Here is a 20,624-nt window from a genome sequence, read left to right as displayed (position 1 = left end):
TTTCTTTTGGTTTTAGTACCTAGCAAATACACTTTTCCATTGTAGTCTTCTGCGCCATCAGTGACACCCAGTGGTCTTATTATAGTGGATTACTGGAAAGAGAAATGGACCAAGAGTCAGGATTACTATATCTCCAATTAGCTTTGTGACTACAAGGTAAGTCTGTATCACAATTCCCAGCCATATAATGAAGGAGTTCAACTATATGAATATATGAAAGATCTTTTCTGGGTGGCTAGGTGGTGCAGTGAATATGGCACCAGCTCTGGAGTCAGGAGAACCTGAGTTCAAATCCAGCCTCAGACACTTAACACAAAAACTAGCTATGTGACCTTGGGCAAGTCACTTACCCCAATTGCCCTCCAGAGAGAGACAGAGAAAGAGAGAGAGAGAGAGAGAGAGAGAGAGAGAGAGAGAGAGAGAGAGAGGAGGGAAGGAAGACAGGAAGACAGACAGGAAGACAGGAAGACCGATCTTTTCTGCTCTAAAATTCCATGATCCTCTAAAATCCCATTATTTCAGAGTCTTCAAAACATACTTAATTAGCTGGTCAGTTATTCAGTCATGTCAGACTGTTCATGACCCCACGGACCATAGCACACCAGACCCTAATGCTGTCTATACAGTTTTCTGGGCAAAGATACTGAAATAGTTTGCCACTTCCTTCTCCAGTGGATCATCTTTTGTCAGAGCTCTCCACTATAACATGTCCATCTTGGGTAACCCTGTATGGTATAGTTCAAAGTTTTATTGAGCTATGCAAGCCCTTCTGTCATGACAAGGCAGTGATCCTGGAGGGGCAGCATTATTTATTAGGCAGATGCAGAGAGATTTTGGAAATTATCAAGTGCAACGCAAAAGTAGGACCTTATAGTGAACTGTGTGGTATAATAGCAAGAGAGCTGGGTCTGAAGATGGCCTGGGTTCAAATCCCAGCTCTGATCATGACCTTGGGAATCTCATGACACTTCTAGCATGCCATTTCTTTAAAAATATATTAAAGGCTTTTCCCAGGAAGCAAAGAAAGTCAAGCTCACTAATTTATAATCTCAATAACCCAGGGATGTGTTTCCCATTTTTGAAAATCCTGACATCTGCCTTTCTCTATTCCTATCACATTTCTCTTCTTTGCCACTATTTTTCAAAGATCAACAATAGTGCAACAATCATATCCACAAGTTTTCTGGTACCTTGGTGTTAATTTAACATGAAGACATAGACATATGTTTCCTAAACATATAGGGAACATTAGTATAAGATTAGCAACTTAACCATCAGTGGGTACAGGAATGTGGTGCAGTGGATAGAAAACCAGGCCTGGATCAGGAAGATCTGAGTTCAAGTGTGGTTTCAAATGCTAACTAGCCAGGTGACCCTGGGCAAGTCACTTAGACCTTTTTGTCTCGATTTCCTCATCTGTAAAATGAGCTAGAGAAGGAAATGGGAAACCATCCCAATATCTTTGCCAAGAAAACCCCAAGTGGGGTCACAAAAAGTCAGACACAACTGAAACGACTGAATAAAAACAAAATATTGAACGACAGTAAATCAGCAATATGCATTAATTGTCCCAGACTTCATGGTTTGTTTTTTACTGGCAGTTTTGATATGAAGCATGCCCTCCTGAAAAAAAAAACCTGGAACAGATCAGAGATAACCAGTACATTCTAATTAGCTAAGGAAATACAGCTCTGAAGAAATATTTGGCCCTATGGCCTATACTCAGGAAGCTTCTAGCTGGGGTTAACTGAGACAAAGAAGAAGACTAGAGAGAGGAAAGGATGGGAAGTACTTACATATGTTTGTGGGAAGCATCTATCAGTATATAACATTTCTGTGGGCACCCACAGACTTGAACTAGACCCAGAGGTATTCATAGACTGTCAAATTAAACTACACCAAATATTTATATCATGAAGTATCCAATTTGGTTTGTGTCTCCCAGGACCAAAGCTATAGGAATGAGTGTTTAGCAAGAGCGAATACCTTCTTCATTCTGGTCTTTGTCAACCAATCCACTCTTTTCCATTGAATACCATGCAATGGCTAAGTGACACAGTGGAGTGAGTGCTAGGCCTGGAGTCAGAAGGACCTGAGTTCAAATCCTACCTCAGACAAGTATCTGTAACCCTGCACAAGTTACTTAACCTCTCTTACTCTCAGTTTCCTCATCTTTAAAATGGGGCTAATAATAGCACCCACCCCATAGGGTTGTTGTGAGAATCAAATTTGACAACACTTGCACAGATTTAAGTTTTGTAACCCTTAAAGTTAGCTACCATTCCTATCCTAGTAAAATTCTTTTTATCTTAAATTTTGAAAATTACTCCCTTTTTGCACTTTCCCTCCTTTTCTTTCTTCTTCTCTCTCTAGTCACAAAAAAAGGTACTAGGAATGTCTGTAGCAGGGGTTTTAACCTTTACTTTTTGTGTCATCAACCTCTTTGGCAGTCTGGTGAAGCCAATGGACTCCTCAGAATAACAGTTTTAAATGCAAAATATTAAACACACAGACTTAGAAAGAGGTGAGTTAAAGCCTGGCCGTTGTCCTCAAGGACCTTGTGGTCTAGAATGGAGATGACAACAAAAATTTGTATAATTTCACAATATTACCTCATAAAAGTATTAACAAATTATCAAACAAACAAACAACAACCAAAACCCTAACCCTATGACTCTGTTAATTGTGCCTCGTAAAATTATCACTTACCCTTACTTGCTTTTCCATTTTTCTTTCAGGAAAGTCCCAAAGATGGGATTTTCTTGTGAGTACAATCATTTCCACTCAGGGCCAAGAGCTGATCCTTTCTCCAGTGTCTCTATGTCAACAACTAAACATTTGTTAATTGCATAATATCAGCCTAGTTGAATGATAGCATGGCAGAGTCTAGATGTCCTGGGTTCAAGTTCCACCTGAGATAGTCTGTATAGTACTGGGCAAATGGCTTAGCCCTCCATGCCCTCAGACAACTCTAGAAGACTATAAATTATAGAGCAGTTGTCAATTTGCTTTGGTAGATGAGGTTTCCTCATCCGGTCTCTGCAGACCAAATAAATACCATATACAAGAAAATGTTAGGGGCAGCTAAGTGGTGCAGTAGATAGAGCACCAGCCCTAGAGGCAGGAGGACCCGAGTTCAAAATAGGTCTCAGACACTTGACACTCACTAGGTTTGTGACCCTGGGCAAGTCACTTAACCCAAATTGCTTAAAAAAAAAAAAAGGAAATGCTATATTCTGTGGATACAAAATCAAAAATGAATCAGTCTCTGACCTCAAGGAATTTATATCATACAGATAAGTCACCAGGAAATTTGAAGAGGGAAGGAACATTAATGAGGGAGGGAGGAGTCATAAAAACTCTTCAATTCACCCGGCTTTTTGCCCCTATTAATGTACTCAAATTGTAACCTATAAATAGATCTTTTTTATTTTTTAGTCTCTCCTTTATTGCAAATTCCTAGAGGTGCAGAGACCCAGTTTGTGTGGTTTTCTTTCAAATGCTTTCTGATTGCCTGTCCAGGGGCTCAGGCCATTGGAACTGAACTGAGTTTTGGAACTGAGCCCCTTTGGTAAATTTCACAGGGAAGTGCAGGGATCCCTGTGGGTAGTTCAGACTTTATTATGTAACTATAAGGACTGTTTCTATCCAGCAAGCACACTAGATGGAAACGTCGCAAACAGGACCATGGTCTAGGTCAGATTCCCCCAATATTAGCTTTGTCTCAGCTAAGGAGAACCCCTCTTACTCATGGCTAAGGTCTATATCCCTTCCTCACCTTACCCCTTGTCATCCAGGTCAGTATCACCCCTGGTGAAGGGTAGAGAGGACGGGGCTGGGTAAGACACTGTGGGTACTTCAGTACAACTCTGAATTGCAGAATTTAAGCTTTAGAGGGGATCTCAGCAGCAGGCTGCCCCAATTGATGCCCCAAAGGAATTCCTGCTATTACATACCAAACAAGTGATCACCCAGATTTTTCTTGGAGACCTCTAGTGAAAATGAACCCATAATACGCATGGGCAGCCTGTAATTATTTGGAAGTTTTGGGGAACATCAGGCCTAAATTGTTCCTGATTCAGCCCTCTCAGGACAAACAGAATCAGCCTTGATTTGCATGGTAGCCCCACAAACTACTTGAAGAAAGTGATCAAGTTTCCTCCCCCACCCAGTCTTTTCGGGGCTAAATATTCCCAGATCCCTCCAAGCAATTATCATATGACGTGGACTTAAGGCCTGTTGGGTCAGTCACAACACCTTCATTTTGGAAGGGTAGCATTATTTTTGTTGCATGGTAATACACTCTGTTGTGGTCTCAGAAAATACGTCTGTTCTTTTTGGTTTGGTTTTGAGGTTTGTAGTCATCGCAGCATGAGCTTACAGTGACTTCTTTCCTCCCTGTGTTTTTGTTTCCCAGTCTTGGATACTGCTGGGCAAGAGGAATTCAGTGCGATGAGGGAACAATACATGAGGACCGGAGATGGCTTTCTCATCGTCTTCTCTGTCACAGATAAAGCCAGCTTCGAGCATGTGGACCGATTTCATCAGCTCATCCTCAGAGTCAAAGACAGGTGAGTCATGACCAAAATTGGGGGGGCGAGGGTGGGGAAGGGACAAATATTTGTTCATTAATTTATTGGGCTGGATTGAAGAGATGAAACAGCCCGAGGGGCTCTCCTGGGATCCTCTCAGCATCACAAGAAATGGAAGAAGACCCCTGTGGGATAGCTGGGTGATACAGTGGGTAGATGCCGGGCCTAGAAATAGGAAGACTCATCTTCCTGTGTTCAAATATGGCCTCAGACACTTACTAGCTGTGTGACCCTGGGCAAGTCACTTAACCCTGTTTACCTCAAGTTTCCTCATCTGTCAAATGAGCTGGAGAAGGAAATGGCAAACCATTCCGGTATCTGCCAAGAAAACCCCAAATGGGGTCGTGCAGAATCAACACAACTGAAACAATGGAATGACAGCAACAAAGGCTCCTTGCTCTTCAGGTAGAGAGAGCCCTTGTGGCCAACTTAGAGCAGAGCATGGGTGTGATTTGCACATTGAGGGCAGGTGTGGATGGATTGCAATCTGTACCGTTGGATGGAATATACAAATAACAGATCCAGCTGACTGTTTAAGAACAAAGGAAGCAAACATGCATTTGTTAAACATTAAAAGGTGCCAAGTACTGTGCTAAGCTCCTTAAAATTTGATCATTTGATTTTCATAACAACCCTGGGAGGCGGGTGTTGTTATTATTATTCACATTTTACAGTTGAGGAAACTGAGGCACACAGATTAAGTAACTTGCCCGGGATCCCATATCTAAGTAAATATCTGAGGCTGGATTTGAACTTGGGTCTTCCTGACTACAGAGTCAGTGCTGTAACTGCTGCAAACCACCTAGGTGCGTCCAAAGTAGATAGAGTATTAAGGACTTCAGTGCTTTAGCATTGGGAAACAAGCATACACTCCCCTAGGTTCTCAAATGGATCCCCTGGGAGGAAGAAACAGGACTTTCTTCTGCCAGAGCTCAGTGTAGCCAGTATCAAATTGAAAGCATTTGTTGCTGAGGGAAGGAAATATTTTCTAAGTGTATTTTGCTCTAGGTTGAAGAAGTAAGGAAATGAAAGTGACTTCAAAGCTCTAGGGATAAAACCTGGTAGACTTTTAGTTATGGAAGGAGCCACGTATTATCAAATATACGGTCAAATATGGCCAACATGTTTATTTGTTTTCCCATCTCTACTTCTCTGCTTTAAGAAAGGGTGTGCTCATTGATATGGGAGGGGGGTAGACTAATTCATTTTTTTAATATATTCTTGCCTTTTCCTACCCAATAAAGCCATTAAAAAAAAAACCACTAAAAGAAAAAAAAAAGCAATTCAGCAAACTTAATCAATACATCAGCTTTATCTGAGAGTATATGCAATATTCCCTACTCTTACCACTACAATGAGGGAAGGAAGATACATTTTCTCAATTCTGCTCTGGGACCAGCCTTGTCATTATAATTGCACAGTATTCAGTTTCATCAATAAAATGCTTTTTAAAAAGAAGCAGCAGAAACGAGATGAAATTCTTTTCTGCTATGGCAATTTTTTCTTCTTAAAAAAAAGTTTTACTGATGACTTTTGTTCTCATTTCATAGCAGTTGCTGCATATACCCTTCCTTCCCCCCCAAAAAAAAATTTGAACTTTTCCTCCTAACTAATAAAACACTGAGACACACTGACATTCTGGCAGTCTCCTTTGCCATATTAGTGAAGGTTGAACCATGGATAAAGTCATAGTGAAAGCAGCATTCTTTCCCCATGGTTCCCCACATTTCTGCCAAAAGGATGAAGGTATAATTCACTATCTGTTTTTCAGGTGATAGGGTTTGCTTTTAATACAGGACAAGGCCTGCCTTAGGCAAAATTGTGAAGTGGGTAAAGCTTGTCTGGTCCTCAACCTCATCCAAAGCTTGGCCTTCTTAAACTCGGTAGACTCATTCTACTCCCTTAAACCCAGACTTATTATTATCACGTTTCCCATTCTTTCACCTGTCTCCCACCTGCTGTGCTTCCCATCCACCCCTCGCAACTAAAATATATCTGTCTGTATCAGTCATCAGTTCAAGAATACAAATTTAATATCCCCATTAATCCACGTACCCAGAGAGGGAGGCCAAACTCTAAGTGGCCCATAGATCTACTTAATGTGCTGAACTATAGAAATGAATAAAACATGCATTCTTTTGAGGGTTAAAGAAGTCACTTGTCATAAAATATCACCTCACCCAAAGAAGAGATCTCTGCCTGAAAGAACAGTACGGAAATAAAGGAAGTTTTTAGGCACTCTCCAAGGAGAGTGTTTACCCATCCTTTGTTTCAGAGGCTATTATTTACAAAGCTAACTTCATCCCCAGAGAAGATTAATGGCTACAAGGGGCTACGAATTTGACTCTTACTGTAGAAGAGAATTCCCTAGAGTTCCCTTTTGGCACCAAAAGAAAGCTTTTTATCTAGCCCTCTTTTAGGTAAAATCTCTTAGGAACCCAAGATAGGAAAAGGACCAAGGTCCTTAAGAGATAGCTTTCCTCTACTGATTTTCCTGTAAATGATCCCCCTAAACTTGAAAATATCAGGAAAAAAAACCCTAGGTGCAAATAGGCTCTAAGCTATTGGATTATATTCAGAGAATAGGTCATGGACCAGTTCAAGGTATACTCTTAAAAGTTTTGAATTCTCATTCCAATGAAAAAATTTCCAAGCCCCAATCAATGATCCATTTGTTTTGAGCAATGTTTGATACAATGAAATTCTGGTATAATTAAAATAATCTGGAGGCCTCTTGAATTTCAGGATTTGAACAGTACCTCTTCAGGAAAAAAAAAACCAAAATTTGAAAATATTTCCATGAATTTGGTAACACATAATTGGGAAACACACAAAGACAGATCTAGGGAAAAGCAACAAATCATGTCCAATACTAGTGGAGTTTGAGCCAATTTTAACATATTCTTACTTTCTCACTGTGTACACACACACTCACACTCTCATACTCACACATACACACTAACATACTCATATACACATTAACATACGCACACATGTACACACTAACACGCATTTACACACATATAACACACCAACCCACACATATATATACACACACACAACAATTTTGACTTGGCATCTTGGAGGTATTTCATCCTTTACTCTCTCAGTGGGAATCACACATATTGCTATAATGTGGCTCCTTAACAAGGCATGGTCTTTGCCCACACTCAACTGTTGTTTCTTCTTAGAACCAAGTGAGGTAGACCAGAAAGATGCCAAAGGACAAGAAAAGACGTCCAAGAGAGAGAAGCTTGCAAAGAAAAGAAGAGGGACAATATTTTTTTTAAAGTAGAGAACTTCCTTCCCCTTTGTGTCATTTCTCAAGCTGTGCTTGACTTTTTCTAGGAATAGCCCACCGTTAGATAACTGCCTCTCTGTGGATCCTTGGTCTAGATCGATAACAGTATGGGGGTTAAGTCAAGATGCCTGTTTTTTTTTTTAGTCAGAAGACCTCAGCTTCAAATCCTAGTTCTGCAATTTGCTACCTATGTAACCCTGGGCAAGTTATTTAATTCTGCAGGGCGTCAGTACCATCTATTGGAAAATTAGTGTGGTTGGATTAGACCAGTGGTATCCAACTCCAATAGAAATGGACCACTGCAGGCCCCATATTGACTAAGAGAGTCATATATTAACATTATTTATGTAGTATTATATATTTATCTATTTTGTTCAACATTTCCTAATTACATTTTAGCAGCAACTAGGTGGCATAGTGGATAGAGCACAGGGCCTATAGTCAGGAATACCTGCCTCTAGAGTTATGTGACCCTGGGCAAGTCACTTAACCCTGTTTTACCTCAGTTTCCTCATCTGTAAAATGAGCTGGAGAAGGAAAAAACAAGCCACTCCAGAATCTTTGCCAAGAAAACTCCAAATGGGGTCATGAAGAGTTGGATATGACTGAAAAACAACTGACCCTGGTTTGGGCTACAGTTGGTTTGATGCCTCTAAACTGGATGATCTCTGAAGTGCCTTCCAATGTTAAATCTGTGATTCCAAAATGCTCTTCCTCCCACGCCATAATGAGTAAAGGGGGAACAGGTCACTGCACAGTTTGTTTTTACTCTAGTTATATTTGATTACTTTCAGGCTTTGACTTTTACACCAGGCTGGGCCCTACAACCTAACCTACACAGGCTCCAATAGGAGAAACTTAGAGAGCATGTGAGCCAGTTCATTTTAAACATGCAGAAATTTTGGAATAGATGGGAAGTCAATTGCCCACAGGGACAAGACTAGTGTCAAAACTAGGGTAAGAATTCATGCCAGGTCAGTGTGCTTTCACCTACACCTCGTTTGTCCACATCTTTGCTTCTGACATTTGATTGGGAGTTGATTAGCAGGTGATGAGTTCATGAATACCTTTCTGTTGTTACCTTTAATTTTAATTTCCAGTTGATGAGGCATTCATTCAGAATTCCAGCTGACTGACTAGGCAAAAAAAAAATTTTTTTAATATCTATAGGAACCCTAACTAACCAAATCCCAACTTTCCTTCCCCTTCTCTACCTCCCCACCAAGGAAGGAATACTGTGTACTGGAAAGAGTACTGAACTTGGAGTCATGTGACCTGAGATTGACTCAACTCTAGATCAATGATTCCATGATAAATGGAAAATGAGGTAATATGGTCTGGTCTGCAGACCCAGGAAAAATAGGAAGCCCCAAACCTCCACAAGGATTGACTTAATGATTAGCCAGTACAGAGCAAACTTGCATTGCACGCAATTTCTCTGTAATGTTCCAGTAATTTATAGCAATGAAGGTAAAGAGGTCCTTTTGTACAATGGATAGAGTACCAGCCCCAAGGTCATAGGACCTGGGGTCAAATTTCACTTTTTACAACTTGACAACCTGTCTGACCTTGGAAAACTTAACCAGACACTTAACTTCCCTGGCCTCAGTTTCCTCAACTGTAAAATGAGTGGCTCGGTCTCAACTGGTTGGCCTCAGAGCACCCTTCCGGCTCTAGACTGAGAGTGTATGATCCTGTCTATCTCTGAATGGCATTTCTGGATGAGTCAAAGTTAGCTCTTTAATTTGCAGATGACATAAGGAAGAGTAATATAGCTAACATATGGGATGATAGACTCAGGATCCAAAAAGAATTTAACAGGTTGCAGTGATGGCTACATTGAGTAAGATGAAATTCAATAGGAATAAGTGTATATGAGTGGCAGTTAGGTAGTGCAATAGATATAGCACTGGGCCTGGAGTCAGGAAGACCTGAGCTCAAATCCAGCCTCAGATGCTTATTAGCTGTGTGACCCTGGGTAAATCACTTAACCTTGTTTGCCTCAGTTTCCTCACCTACAAAATGAGCTGGAGAAGGAAATGGCAGACCACTCCAGTATCTTTGCTAAGAAAACCCAAATGGGATCATGAGGAGTCAGACATGACTGAAAAACGACTAAACAACAACAAACTGTAAAGTGCTAATGTCACACAAATGTAGACTAATATTAGTATGTACTTAGGAGGCAACAAAGGATGGTGATTAGGAAGCTGGAGGCTTAGTTAGAAGGACCCTACTCTGAATTCTGTGTCTGGCATATGCTGGCTGTATGACCTTGGGCAGGTCACTTAACCTCTCAATGTTTCCAGACAGGTTTCTGAGGTTCTAGGTGATAATCTTAATTGGTAGAGAAACTCCATACAATTGCAAAATCACTAGTCTTAATTTGAGAAATGTCTTTAAATATTAATAAGATTAGTATCTGGGAATATACTTAGAATTCAAATACTTGTTGGTTTGACTTTTACTTTTGGAAATAGAAGGTGATGCAGAGCACCGGCCCTGAAGTCAGGAGGACCTGAGTTCAAATCCAGCCTCAAACACTTGATACATAGCTAGCTGTGTTACCTTGGGCAAGTCACTTAACCCCTATTGGCTTGCCTTCCCCTTCCCCCCCAAAAAAAAAATAAACTAAGAAAATAGAAAGTACTCCTTTATCCTTTACAATGAATATGTGATCATTAAATGCAGCTGAATCCTCTCTGGGAAAGCGTTGTCATATAGCTCTTCCAATGGAATGCTGTGAACTCCACTGAATTCCGGTACGTCCTTGGAACTTGGTATGGTCAGTGTTCATCTGTATTTAAGGGCAAACTGAGAAGTTAGTACTTTCTAGTTTAAAAAAAATCATTTGAGACCAACATTTTTTCTTGAGAACACATCTACATTTAGAGTGAGAGTCATTAGATTCCATAATAGAGTTTATATAAAAGAATTTCACCTTTTGCTCTACTCTTGAGGAAGCCTTCTAATACCTTTAAACAATACTTTTGGAAATGGCTTGGGAAGAAATGGAAAGTCACTGGTGCCTCCATGTCCTGCTCCAGGTCAAGGGAGAACTCATGTAGACAAGTCAGAAGCAGAAGAGCTAGAGAATCTGAAATCAAAATGCTTTGGTGGCTTTTTTTCAATAGTAGGTAATAGTGGGTACTTCAAGGCTGCAATTTTGATTTCCTGAAAATACTTACAGAACAGTGTGAGACCTGGAAGGGACCTTTGAGATCTTTTGGTCCAACTCCTTTATTTTAAGGGGCTCAGGCTACATGTACTTGAGTTAGTGTCACAGTTCAGAACAAAAAAAAATCTCAAAAAATTCACATAAGAGATTTTCTTATTGCCTACCTCTATCTTTACCAGCTCTTACACCTTAATGGAGAACTTGCTGCTCAAGCCTGGGCCAGCTCCAGCCAGATCAAGACGCTAAAGTTTTTTTAACACATTATTTAACCTTATTTTACTTTTTATGTGACCAATAGTGATTATTTTGGGACATGAGGAGCCACCAGAGGGAATATTGTTGAGGAAATTATTTTTCAGGTATGGGTTGGACTGGATGATGGTTGGGGTCCCTTCCAACTCGGAATTTCTGTAATTCTGCGATTGAATCTATGTTTGCTGTTCCAAAAACATCATATTGTCCTCCTTGTTTTTCCTTCCATCCCTTTATCTTTGGATCCAATTTGATGATCATGCTCCCTTACTCTTTTCTATAAGATAGCAGACAGGGAAAGAGAGAGCAGTCATAAAGGTCTAGAGATTGGCAGTGTGTGTGTGTGATGGGGGAGAGGGAGAGAGGGGGGAGGGAGGAAGCGAGAGAGAGAGAGAGAGAGACAGACAGACAGACAGACAGAGAGACAGAGAGAGAGAGAGAGACAGACAGACAGACAGACAGACAGAGAGAGAGAGAGAGAGAGAGAGAGAGAGAGAGGAAAAGGAAGGGAAGAGAGAAGAAGAGAGGAGGGGAGAGGAGAAGAGAGGAAAGTTGGAGAAGGGTAAAGTTTGGGGAGAACACTTCAGAAAGTTAGAAAAGCTTAAGGCAGAGAGAGGAATAAAGAAGAGAGTAAGAGGATGGTGGGTGGTGAGGGAGGGAGAGGAGGGTAAGAAGGAGAGGTATGAGCCATTTTCACTTGGTAGGAAAAAGTGGGTTGAAATGAAAGCCTTTCCAAAATAATTGCTTCGCCTTACTTCCCATCCTCTAAGGCCTACTAATGGTAATGTTCTATGCCTCAGATTCTCTCCCACCACTTCTGGTGGTGATGACTAGCTTTTTAATACAACACAGAAGAAAGAACTTTGGGAGCATAGAAGGCAAACATGTTTCTGCAGCTGAGTGTTGGGGGGAGGGGGAGGTACAGCTAATGAAGTTTGCCTGGGAATTTAAACTCTATTGCTACTGTAGAGATACTAATGAAAGAAATAATGCATTCACAAAATTCCAAGCTTCTTGAGTTTCATGAATAAAAGTTATCAGACTCCTGGAATCATAGGTTTAGAATTGGAAGGGGGTAGGGGCAGCTAGGTGGTACAGTGAAGGACCTGAGTTCAAATCCGGCCTCAGATGCTTGACACACTTACTAGCTGTGTGACCTTAGGAAAGTCACTTAACCCCAATTGCCCTGCCTTCCCCCCTCCAAAAAGCAAAAAAAAAAAAAAATAGAATTGGAAGGGACCTTAGAGATGATCTAGTCTAACTTCCTTATTTTACAGTTGAGGAAACTGAAGCAAAGAGAGAAAAGAGAACTGGGCCAAGATTTCCCACTTAGTAAATAATATTAATTAGATCAGAATCCAGGTCCTATGATTCCAATCTAGGGTTTACTCCACTGCACATGTTGTTCAGTCATTTCAGTCATGTTCGATTCTTCATAACCCTGTGAACCTCTGTCCATGAGGTTTTCTTGCCTTCAAGTTCCACCTCTAATTATGTGACTTTGAGCAGGTCCCTTAACCTCTCAGTGCTCTAGGCCACTCTCAGACACTATAAGTTACACAGAAGGTTCCAGGTTACACGGTAGAGGGAGCTTCCTCATCTCTGAGTTATCAGTGTCAGTTTCAGTCCATATCCCTGTTACATAAAGACATACATACATGCCCATCATAACCATATACACACATATATATTATGTGTAAGTGTTTGCCTGTTATATACACATTGTGTACATACAAATATATACTTACACATACATGTTGGGAGACTGGTGGCAATTCAGTGGTGAATCAGAGATCATGGATCTAGATGTTACCCAAACCATCCCCAGCAGATGAGTATCAGTCTTCTGGTACCGGCGGGCCCATTGGAACTCTTCCATTGTACATTACAGAGACACCATTCCTCCCCCGTAGGGCAAAATCACGGGATTCTTCTCCAGCCTTCACAAGAAGGTGGAGCCGAAAACATTCTCATCCCAGACACATGTTTTGACATAATATTTTTTTTAATGGCAGTAAAAAATAGGGTGTTTCCATGGGAGCATTCCTTTCTACTCCATGGACAATAGCACTTTAACAATGAGAATTGAGGAGGGAGGACACAAGAAAAGGAACTAGTCACAATAGTTTTTACTCCCCTGGGAGCATCAAAGAAAAATCATGTGAATATATTTACATGTATATATCTTCCAAAAGAGCCAGGCTTAGTGAGTCTCAAAAAAGCTAGACCAGGCTGCATGTCATGGGCTGTGTTCACTGATATTTCAAAGCATGGAGTAAACATGGAAGGAACCCCTGAGAATCAAGCCCCAACAGTTGTTTCCTTCAGGCCAATTCCCTCTCCATTTGGCTCAGGTAATAAAATGGTTTGGGCCAGGGTCGCAGCTAGCATCTGGCTTCACTTTGGATTCATCACCAAGATCAATAGAGAATTAAAATGGTTATTTTATCCTTCCAGATTCAAGACTTCATTTCTGTAAAATAAAGACTTTGGTCTAGAAGCTCTCTGAGCTCCTTTCTAGCTCTATGATTCTAGGGCTGGTCAATTTTTCAGAATCGGGTTGTAAGGACCAAGTTTATATACAAGCCTCCAAAGCTTGCTGTTTTTGTTGTTACTGTTGTTTAGTCACGTCCGATTGTGACATTTAGGATTTTCTTAGCGAAGATACTAGGATGGTTTGCCATTTCCTTCTCCAGCTCATTTTACAGATGTGGAAACTGAGGCAAACAGGGTTAAGTAATTTGCTCAGGGTCACACAGCCAGGAAGAGTCTGAGGCTGGATTTGAACTCATGAAGATAAATCTTCCTGATACCAAGTGCAGTGCTTCTCCACTCTGCCACCCAGCTGCCCCTACAAAACCTGATGGCTATTTCCTAAAACATCGTTGTTTTAAGAGATAAGCTTTAAGATGAAAGTACTTTTGGGGTGGCTAGGTGGCACAGTGAATAGAGCACCAGCCCTGGCATCAGGAGGACTTGAGTTCAAATCCTGCCTCAGACTTTTAACACAGCTAGCCATGTGACCTTGGGCAAGTCAACCCCAATTTCCCTGCCCTCCCCCCTCCAAAAAAAAAGATGAAAGTGCTTTCTTGCTTCCATTGATACTAAGAGGTGAATCACAGAATCTCAGAATGGAACAGGATCTTGAATACCATCTGGTCCTAATGTTCCTCAGAATGACCTCCACAACATACCTGACAAGACTTAGCTGGCCTTTGCTTGAAGATCTAGCATGAGGGGTAGCCCACTACCTTCTGAGGCAACCTATTCCCTTTTTGACACTTAGCTGTCAGGGATGATTCAGGTAACATCTAGATCCATGATCTCAGATTCACCATGAGTTTCCATCAGTCACCTAAGGTATATGTAACCTATGTGCATGTATATGTAAATGTATGTTTCTGCACACATACACAGTGTATATGTAACATGTACATATTTGCATCTGATTGTTAGGAAATTTATCCTTGCATGAAGCCAAAAACCTGTCTCTTGGCAAATTCAACTCATTGCTTCTAGTACTTCCTTCTGGGGCTGAACAGAACAAATCTAGTCTATTTTCCTATACATGAAGTCCCTTCAAATACATGAAGATTGCTGTCATGTTCCCTTGTCCCATTTCCTTTTCTCAAGGTAAAACATCTTCAGTTCCTTCAATGTTTCTTCACGTGGGATGATCTCAAGTTCCATCACTCTAGAAATCACTGACCTCTAGACACTTTCCAACTTCTCACTTTCTTTCCTAAAATTGGGTGTTCAAAACTAAATAAAATAGTACAGATCTGGTCTGACCAGGAAAGAGTACCATAGAATAACACCTACCTGGTCATAGGATCATATATTTCAAAATAGAAGGGACCTTTGAAGTCATCTAGTTCTTCATTTTACAAGTGAATAAACTGAGGCAAGTTAAGTAGCTTGCCAAAGTTCACACAGTAGTAAATGGCAGAGTTGGTATTGGAAGAACTCATAAAGATAAATGTCTGAGTGGTTAGTTAGCCTATATATATAGTTAACCCATAATATTCACAATGGTAAGTCATATATTGGCTGTTTTTCTCATCCCTTATTTTGCAGGGAGTCCTTTCCGATGATCTTGGTGGCCAACAAAGTTGATCTGATGCACTTGAGGAAAATCACCCGGGAACAAGGAAAAGAAATGGCAACAAAACACAATGTAGGTTGCATGGGTGTGTATAGTTTGGGGGGAAGAAGAGAAGTGTCTAAAGGAAGGAATAGAGGTTGAAATAAATCCTCATCCTTCTTCAATGGTATTGGAGATATGGAAAATTCAGTTTATTTGTGAATAACAGAAATGAAACTCCAGATAACAGTTCTTCCAACTAAGAAAGAATTAGGAAGGAGAATGATTGGATTTTCTTCTGGAAAGGATGATGATGATGATGATTAGCATTTATAAGTAATTTAAGGTTATCAAAATGCTTTACAAATATCTCATTTGGTCTTTACAACAACCCTAGTGAGAAGATGCTATTACTATCTCCATTTTAAAAGAAGAAACTAAGGCCAACTGAGGTTAACAGACTTGCCAGAGTCACACACTTAGTGGGAGGTAGGATTTGAACTCAAGTCTTTCTGATCTGATGTGATCATATTGTTTAAAAAAAATACACCTAGGGGCAGCTAGGTGACACAGTGAATAGAGCACCAGCCCCGGAGTCAGGAGAACCTGAGTTCAAATCCGGCCTCAGACACTTAACACAAAACTAGCAGTGTGACCTTGGGCAAGTCACTTAACCCCAACTGCCCCTCCAAAAAGCATTTTTTTTTATTTTTGCTGGAAGGCTAGAGTGCTCTTGTAAGAGAACCAGAAGTGGAGTATTTTAACCTTGCTATCATTTCCATTTTCATTTAAAACAATATACCGTGTTTCCCCGATAATAAGACCTATCCTGAAAATAAGCCCTCCCCTTACTGTATAAGATTCCTCTAAAATAAGCCCTCCCCCGAAAATAAGCCCTATTGAGATTGCTACTGTAGTGAAGGTGATCCCCTGCGCTACACGCTACATTACGGTACCCTCTGTATGCACTGTCCTCCCCCCCCGTGAAACGCATGCCACGCTCCGAGCTGCATCCAATCAGAGCTGCAGCAGTGAGCGCGTCATCCTGTTCTTCCCCAGTGATTTGCTTATTGAATAAAGGTACATTTTTTTGTTCACATTTACCTGTTTATTAAAATTGCTGTCAATGTTCATTAAAATAAGCCCTCCCCTGAAAATAAGCCCTCTGGTGTTTTTCTGTCCAAAAAAATAATAAGACAGTGTCTTATTATCAGGGAAACACGGTAGTTAAGGAGAGTGGGAGAGGGAATTATTAATCATTCTTCATACTAACACATGGGGTGCAGCCTCCTTCTTGGAGATCTTTTTAGTGGCACTTTGCTTTGTAGAATCACTCAGCTCCTTCTCCAGAATTTACTTTTGCTTGATTTGTACAGATTGACTATTCTAGTAACAGCAGATTTGGTATAGAATTATATACAACCCTCTAGAAATTCAAGAGGGGGCATGAAATAATGCATAGTACATTGAGTAGAGGGAAGTAAAGAAAGAAAGCCCACTTGCCAGAGAATTGGAAGACTTGGATTCGCTGTATGTGTGATCCTGGGAAAACCACTTCACCTCTATACATTAGCTTCTTGATCTGTAAAATGGGGAGAATAATACTTGTAGTTGACAACCACACTGGCATACCCAGGATAGCTGCTAGCACAGGTTCTTAAATCTGCTTTACTAGAAAAGATAGCTATTTAGGGGGTCAACAATATTTTTTTTATTACATTCACTAGTTCAGCGGAAAAGTCAGCACTCTGAACTTCAGAGAAAATATAAACAGAGAAAATACAAACAGAGAAATAAAGACCAACAGACAGGGCTTCTAACTGTCTAAGAAATTAGCAGACAGATCCAGCTGTCTGACCAAGGCAATGCATACAGAGTTACTGGAGAGAGAAGCATCAACATCTGGATTTTTCAAAACCAGGGGGCTCCTTAATGGCTACTCAGAGTCTTATCTGGTCAACTCACAAAAACATTCTTCCAGTGAGTGAGCCCCAAAGCAAAATACTAACCTCAGAGTATATATACCCTTTTAGAGCCAGAGGGCATCACAACTACAACAAAATACGTGAAAACCTTCTTGCAAGTAAGCCTCCCCTAAGCAAGCTCCCCTTAATGGGTTCCACATGAGGCCTATTAATGGTCAGGGAAGATCTTAAATCTCATTAATATTACAACTACCTACCTCACAAGGCTGTTGTAAGGAAAGTATTTTATAAACCACAAAGCACTATGGTAATGTGAGCTGCTGTCATTGAATTGAGCTGACTGTAAGTGATTAGCTCAATTGGTTAGAGGGCATGGGTTCAAATACTGTGTGGCCCAGTGTTTCTCTCTGTTCCTTAGCCAGACACAACACACCTTCATACATACACACACACACACACACACACACACACACATACTCACATTCACATTCACACACTCTCTACCTTGTGGTACATCCCTAAGATCACTCATGACACCACCAGTACCAAATGCCAATCAGCTGTCACTATCAGGATCACAAGCCCAAGAGTCCTCAGAACAGCAGCACCAGTCCAAGGTCATTGGTCCTGCTTCTGGCCCAGTTACCATAGACATCATCCAAGGAAGAAAGTCTTGGGAAGATATGATCTGACAATTGTCACTTCGATGCTTATTTCCCTAGGAGCCAAAAGGATCCAGAAAAAAACAGTTATCACCCCAAATCCTTAGGACTGTCACATCTTTACATATCAGAAAAATATGGTTTTATTAAAGGAAATAGCACCAAAGAAGCTATTTTACCATCTGCCTTGCTGCTAGATCCTAAGAACCAGGAGATCTTTCCATTTGTCTTGCAGTTGACATCTCCAGTGTATATCATCTTCCCCATTAGATTATAAGTTCTGTGAGAGCAGGGACTGTCTTGTTTTTCAATTATAGCCCTGGTGGTTAGGGCCATGCATTTCACATAGTAAGCTCTTAATAAATGCTTTTTCATTCATTCATTCACATAGGTTGTCCTCAGTAAAAACCTCAACCAGCTTTGCATTTACTACCTAAACAATCATACACTCCATCATTTCCACAAGAAATGTCATCAAAAGTCTTGCTGAAATCACAATTCACATGTTTAATATTATTGTACACGGATAGCCTATATCAGATTGCATGCTGTCTTGAGGAAGGGGAAGGGAAAGAGGAAGGAGGGAGAAAAAATATAAACTCAAAATTTTGTAAAAGCAAATGTTGAAAGCTATTTTTGTATGTAATTGGAAAAAATTAAATACTATTAAGTGAGGGGAGAAGAAATCACCATTCACAATATCTGTAGTCTCATTAGCTCTGTCAAAAAAAAAGAAAGGAAAGGAAATTAATTTGGCATGAAAATGAAAGTATTTGACAGATAATCTGTCAAGTTCCTTTTAGTTAAAAGCCCAACGATCCATAATTTGTCCTTAATGTATGTATGGGTTGGCTCTTACTGATTCCCTACAGGCTCACAAATCATCTACTTAACAGAATTTTGCATAGGAAACGTCAAAGTAGTCACTGTACTTTTTTTTTACCTTTTTGAAAATCAGGCTACGTTTTCTCTCTTATAGGCCTCTACCATTTATTACCAATGGACAAAGAGTTCAATGCGCCTCTCTGCAAATGATGGCATTCACCTAAAATGTGATTCATTTGTACTAGGCAATTTGAACTAACCTCAAGAAGCTAAATGTTCTCTGTCTCGTTCTCCATATGGGGTTCAGTTCTCCCATGATTATGGTTTGTTTGTTTTTAAACCTGGTCTATCTCAAAGATCATTCTCTTTGAAAGAAGAGACGTAGGCAAAATTGGAACCAAGTAATTTTGCTTTCTCTCTCTCATAAGCTAACTTTATTTAATCTATCACAACAGTAGACCTGTGCCCCAGACATATCTTCAAAAAACACTTTTTGTCATTCTTAACATTTTTAGGAAGCTTTAAATCATAATAGGCTTTAAAAGCCTTTCTGTCATATTCCCTGAAATCTAAGTATTCTTATTTAATTATGTCACCCTCTTTCTATCTTTTCCATATATTCTTTGTAAATCTGTACCTATTCAGGTCTGTCTGGATGTATTCCTTTTTTATTTTTTAACTTAGGACTAAGAGACATTTGTACTTTCAGAATTTTATTATTGCTGTTGAGCTATCTTCCTTCACTGAGTCTCTGGATTTTATGTCTTATCTTTTCTCTAAACTTCTGGAAATCCGATGTTCTAAAGTCTATGGTGGACATCAGCTCAGCCTTTCCTAGCTTAGCTACTGTATATTTCAAGATGGCATGTTTTTGCTATCCCAAGGTTCCCAACATTTCTATTTCCCCAGGTGGTTCTTGCTTGCTCAGAATTAAGTCAGTAGTAACATCTATCTCCTTGTTGTTTCCCTCAGCCTTTTTTACAAGATGAAACTGTCAGTAAGGAAAATCATGATTTTATAATTTGCCTTGATTTTAGTGGAATAAGACTTTTAGTATATGTCAGGTACTGGAAGTCCACCCCCATCACTACTGTATCTGGTCCCTGTACCAATTTTGTAATTTATATCATTTATATCCTCTATCTAGCTGGATGATCCATTGTGAACTTTAAAAAATATCACTTCTGTTGCCATCCTACCTAGTAAAGAAATGGGTTTTGATGACTAGTGATCTCACAGTTATCAAAATATAAATGTGAGGAAAGGAAAGGAATAAGCATTTATAAAGTGCCTATTATGTACTAGACACTAAACAAAGTTCTTAAAAAAAAAAACAAATAATACCATTTGATCCTCACAATGACCCTGCAAAGTGTTATTTTTATTCCCATTTAACAGTTGAGGAAACTGAGGCAAAGAGAGCTTAATAGACTTGCCCAGTGTCATGGAGCTAGTAAGTGTCTGAAGTTGGATTTGAACTCCAGACTTCCTGACTGCACCACCAACTGTGACACCCAGAGGTGGCTTCCTAGCAATTGTACAAATTACACACATGCATATTGGGGGCAGGAGGAAGGATGTGGGTGGGATCAGAACTGCAATTTCATTGACATATGGAACTCTGAATAGAGAAACAATCCCTACCCATTACAGGTCAGCTGATAGTGTTAGAGAATTGACTGCATTTAACTTCTAGTTAAATAATTTTCCTGGACAGTAAATGACCCGCATGAATTTTTAATTAGCTGTTGCTTACTAAAATGCTAAGAATCTCTAAATTAGAAAGCTGCTTGATGATATCTGTT

At 40.1% G+C, this 20,624-nt stretch overlaps 1 protein-coding gene across 1 annotated transcript in view; it reads left to right on the top strand.

The window, feature by feature from the left end:
* Positions 1 to 20,624, top strand: part of MRAS (muscle RAS oncogene homolog) — a 117,092-nt gene that overhangs the window by 80,865 nt on the left and 15,603 nt on the right. The window contains exons 4-5 of the mRNA XM_069063892.1: positions 4,418 to 4,571; positions 15,401 to 15,500. Of these exons, the coding sequence (XP_068919993.1) occupies positions 4,418 to 4,571; positions 15,401 to 15,500 (254 nt within the window). The remainder of the gene's footprint in view (positions 1 to 4,417; positions 4,572 to 15,400; positions 15,501 to 20,624) is intronic.

Source organism: Petaurus breviceps, unplaced genomic scaffold, assembly GCF_028583685.1.
Source record: "Petaurus breviceps papuanus isolate PSGF00001 unplaced genomic scaffold, PetGlider_PUasm1.0 90604, whole genome shotgun sequence".
NCBI lineage: Eukaryota > Metazoa > Chordata > Mammalia > Diprotodontia > Petauridae > Petaurus > Petaurus breviceps.
The sequence above is the reverse complement of the archived record's forward strand: the minus strand, read 5'-3'. Positions and strand labels throughout refer to the sequence as shown.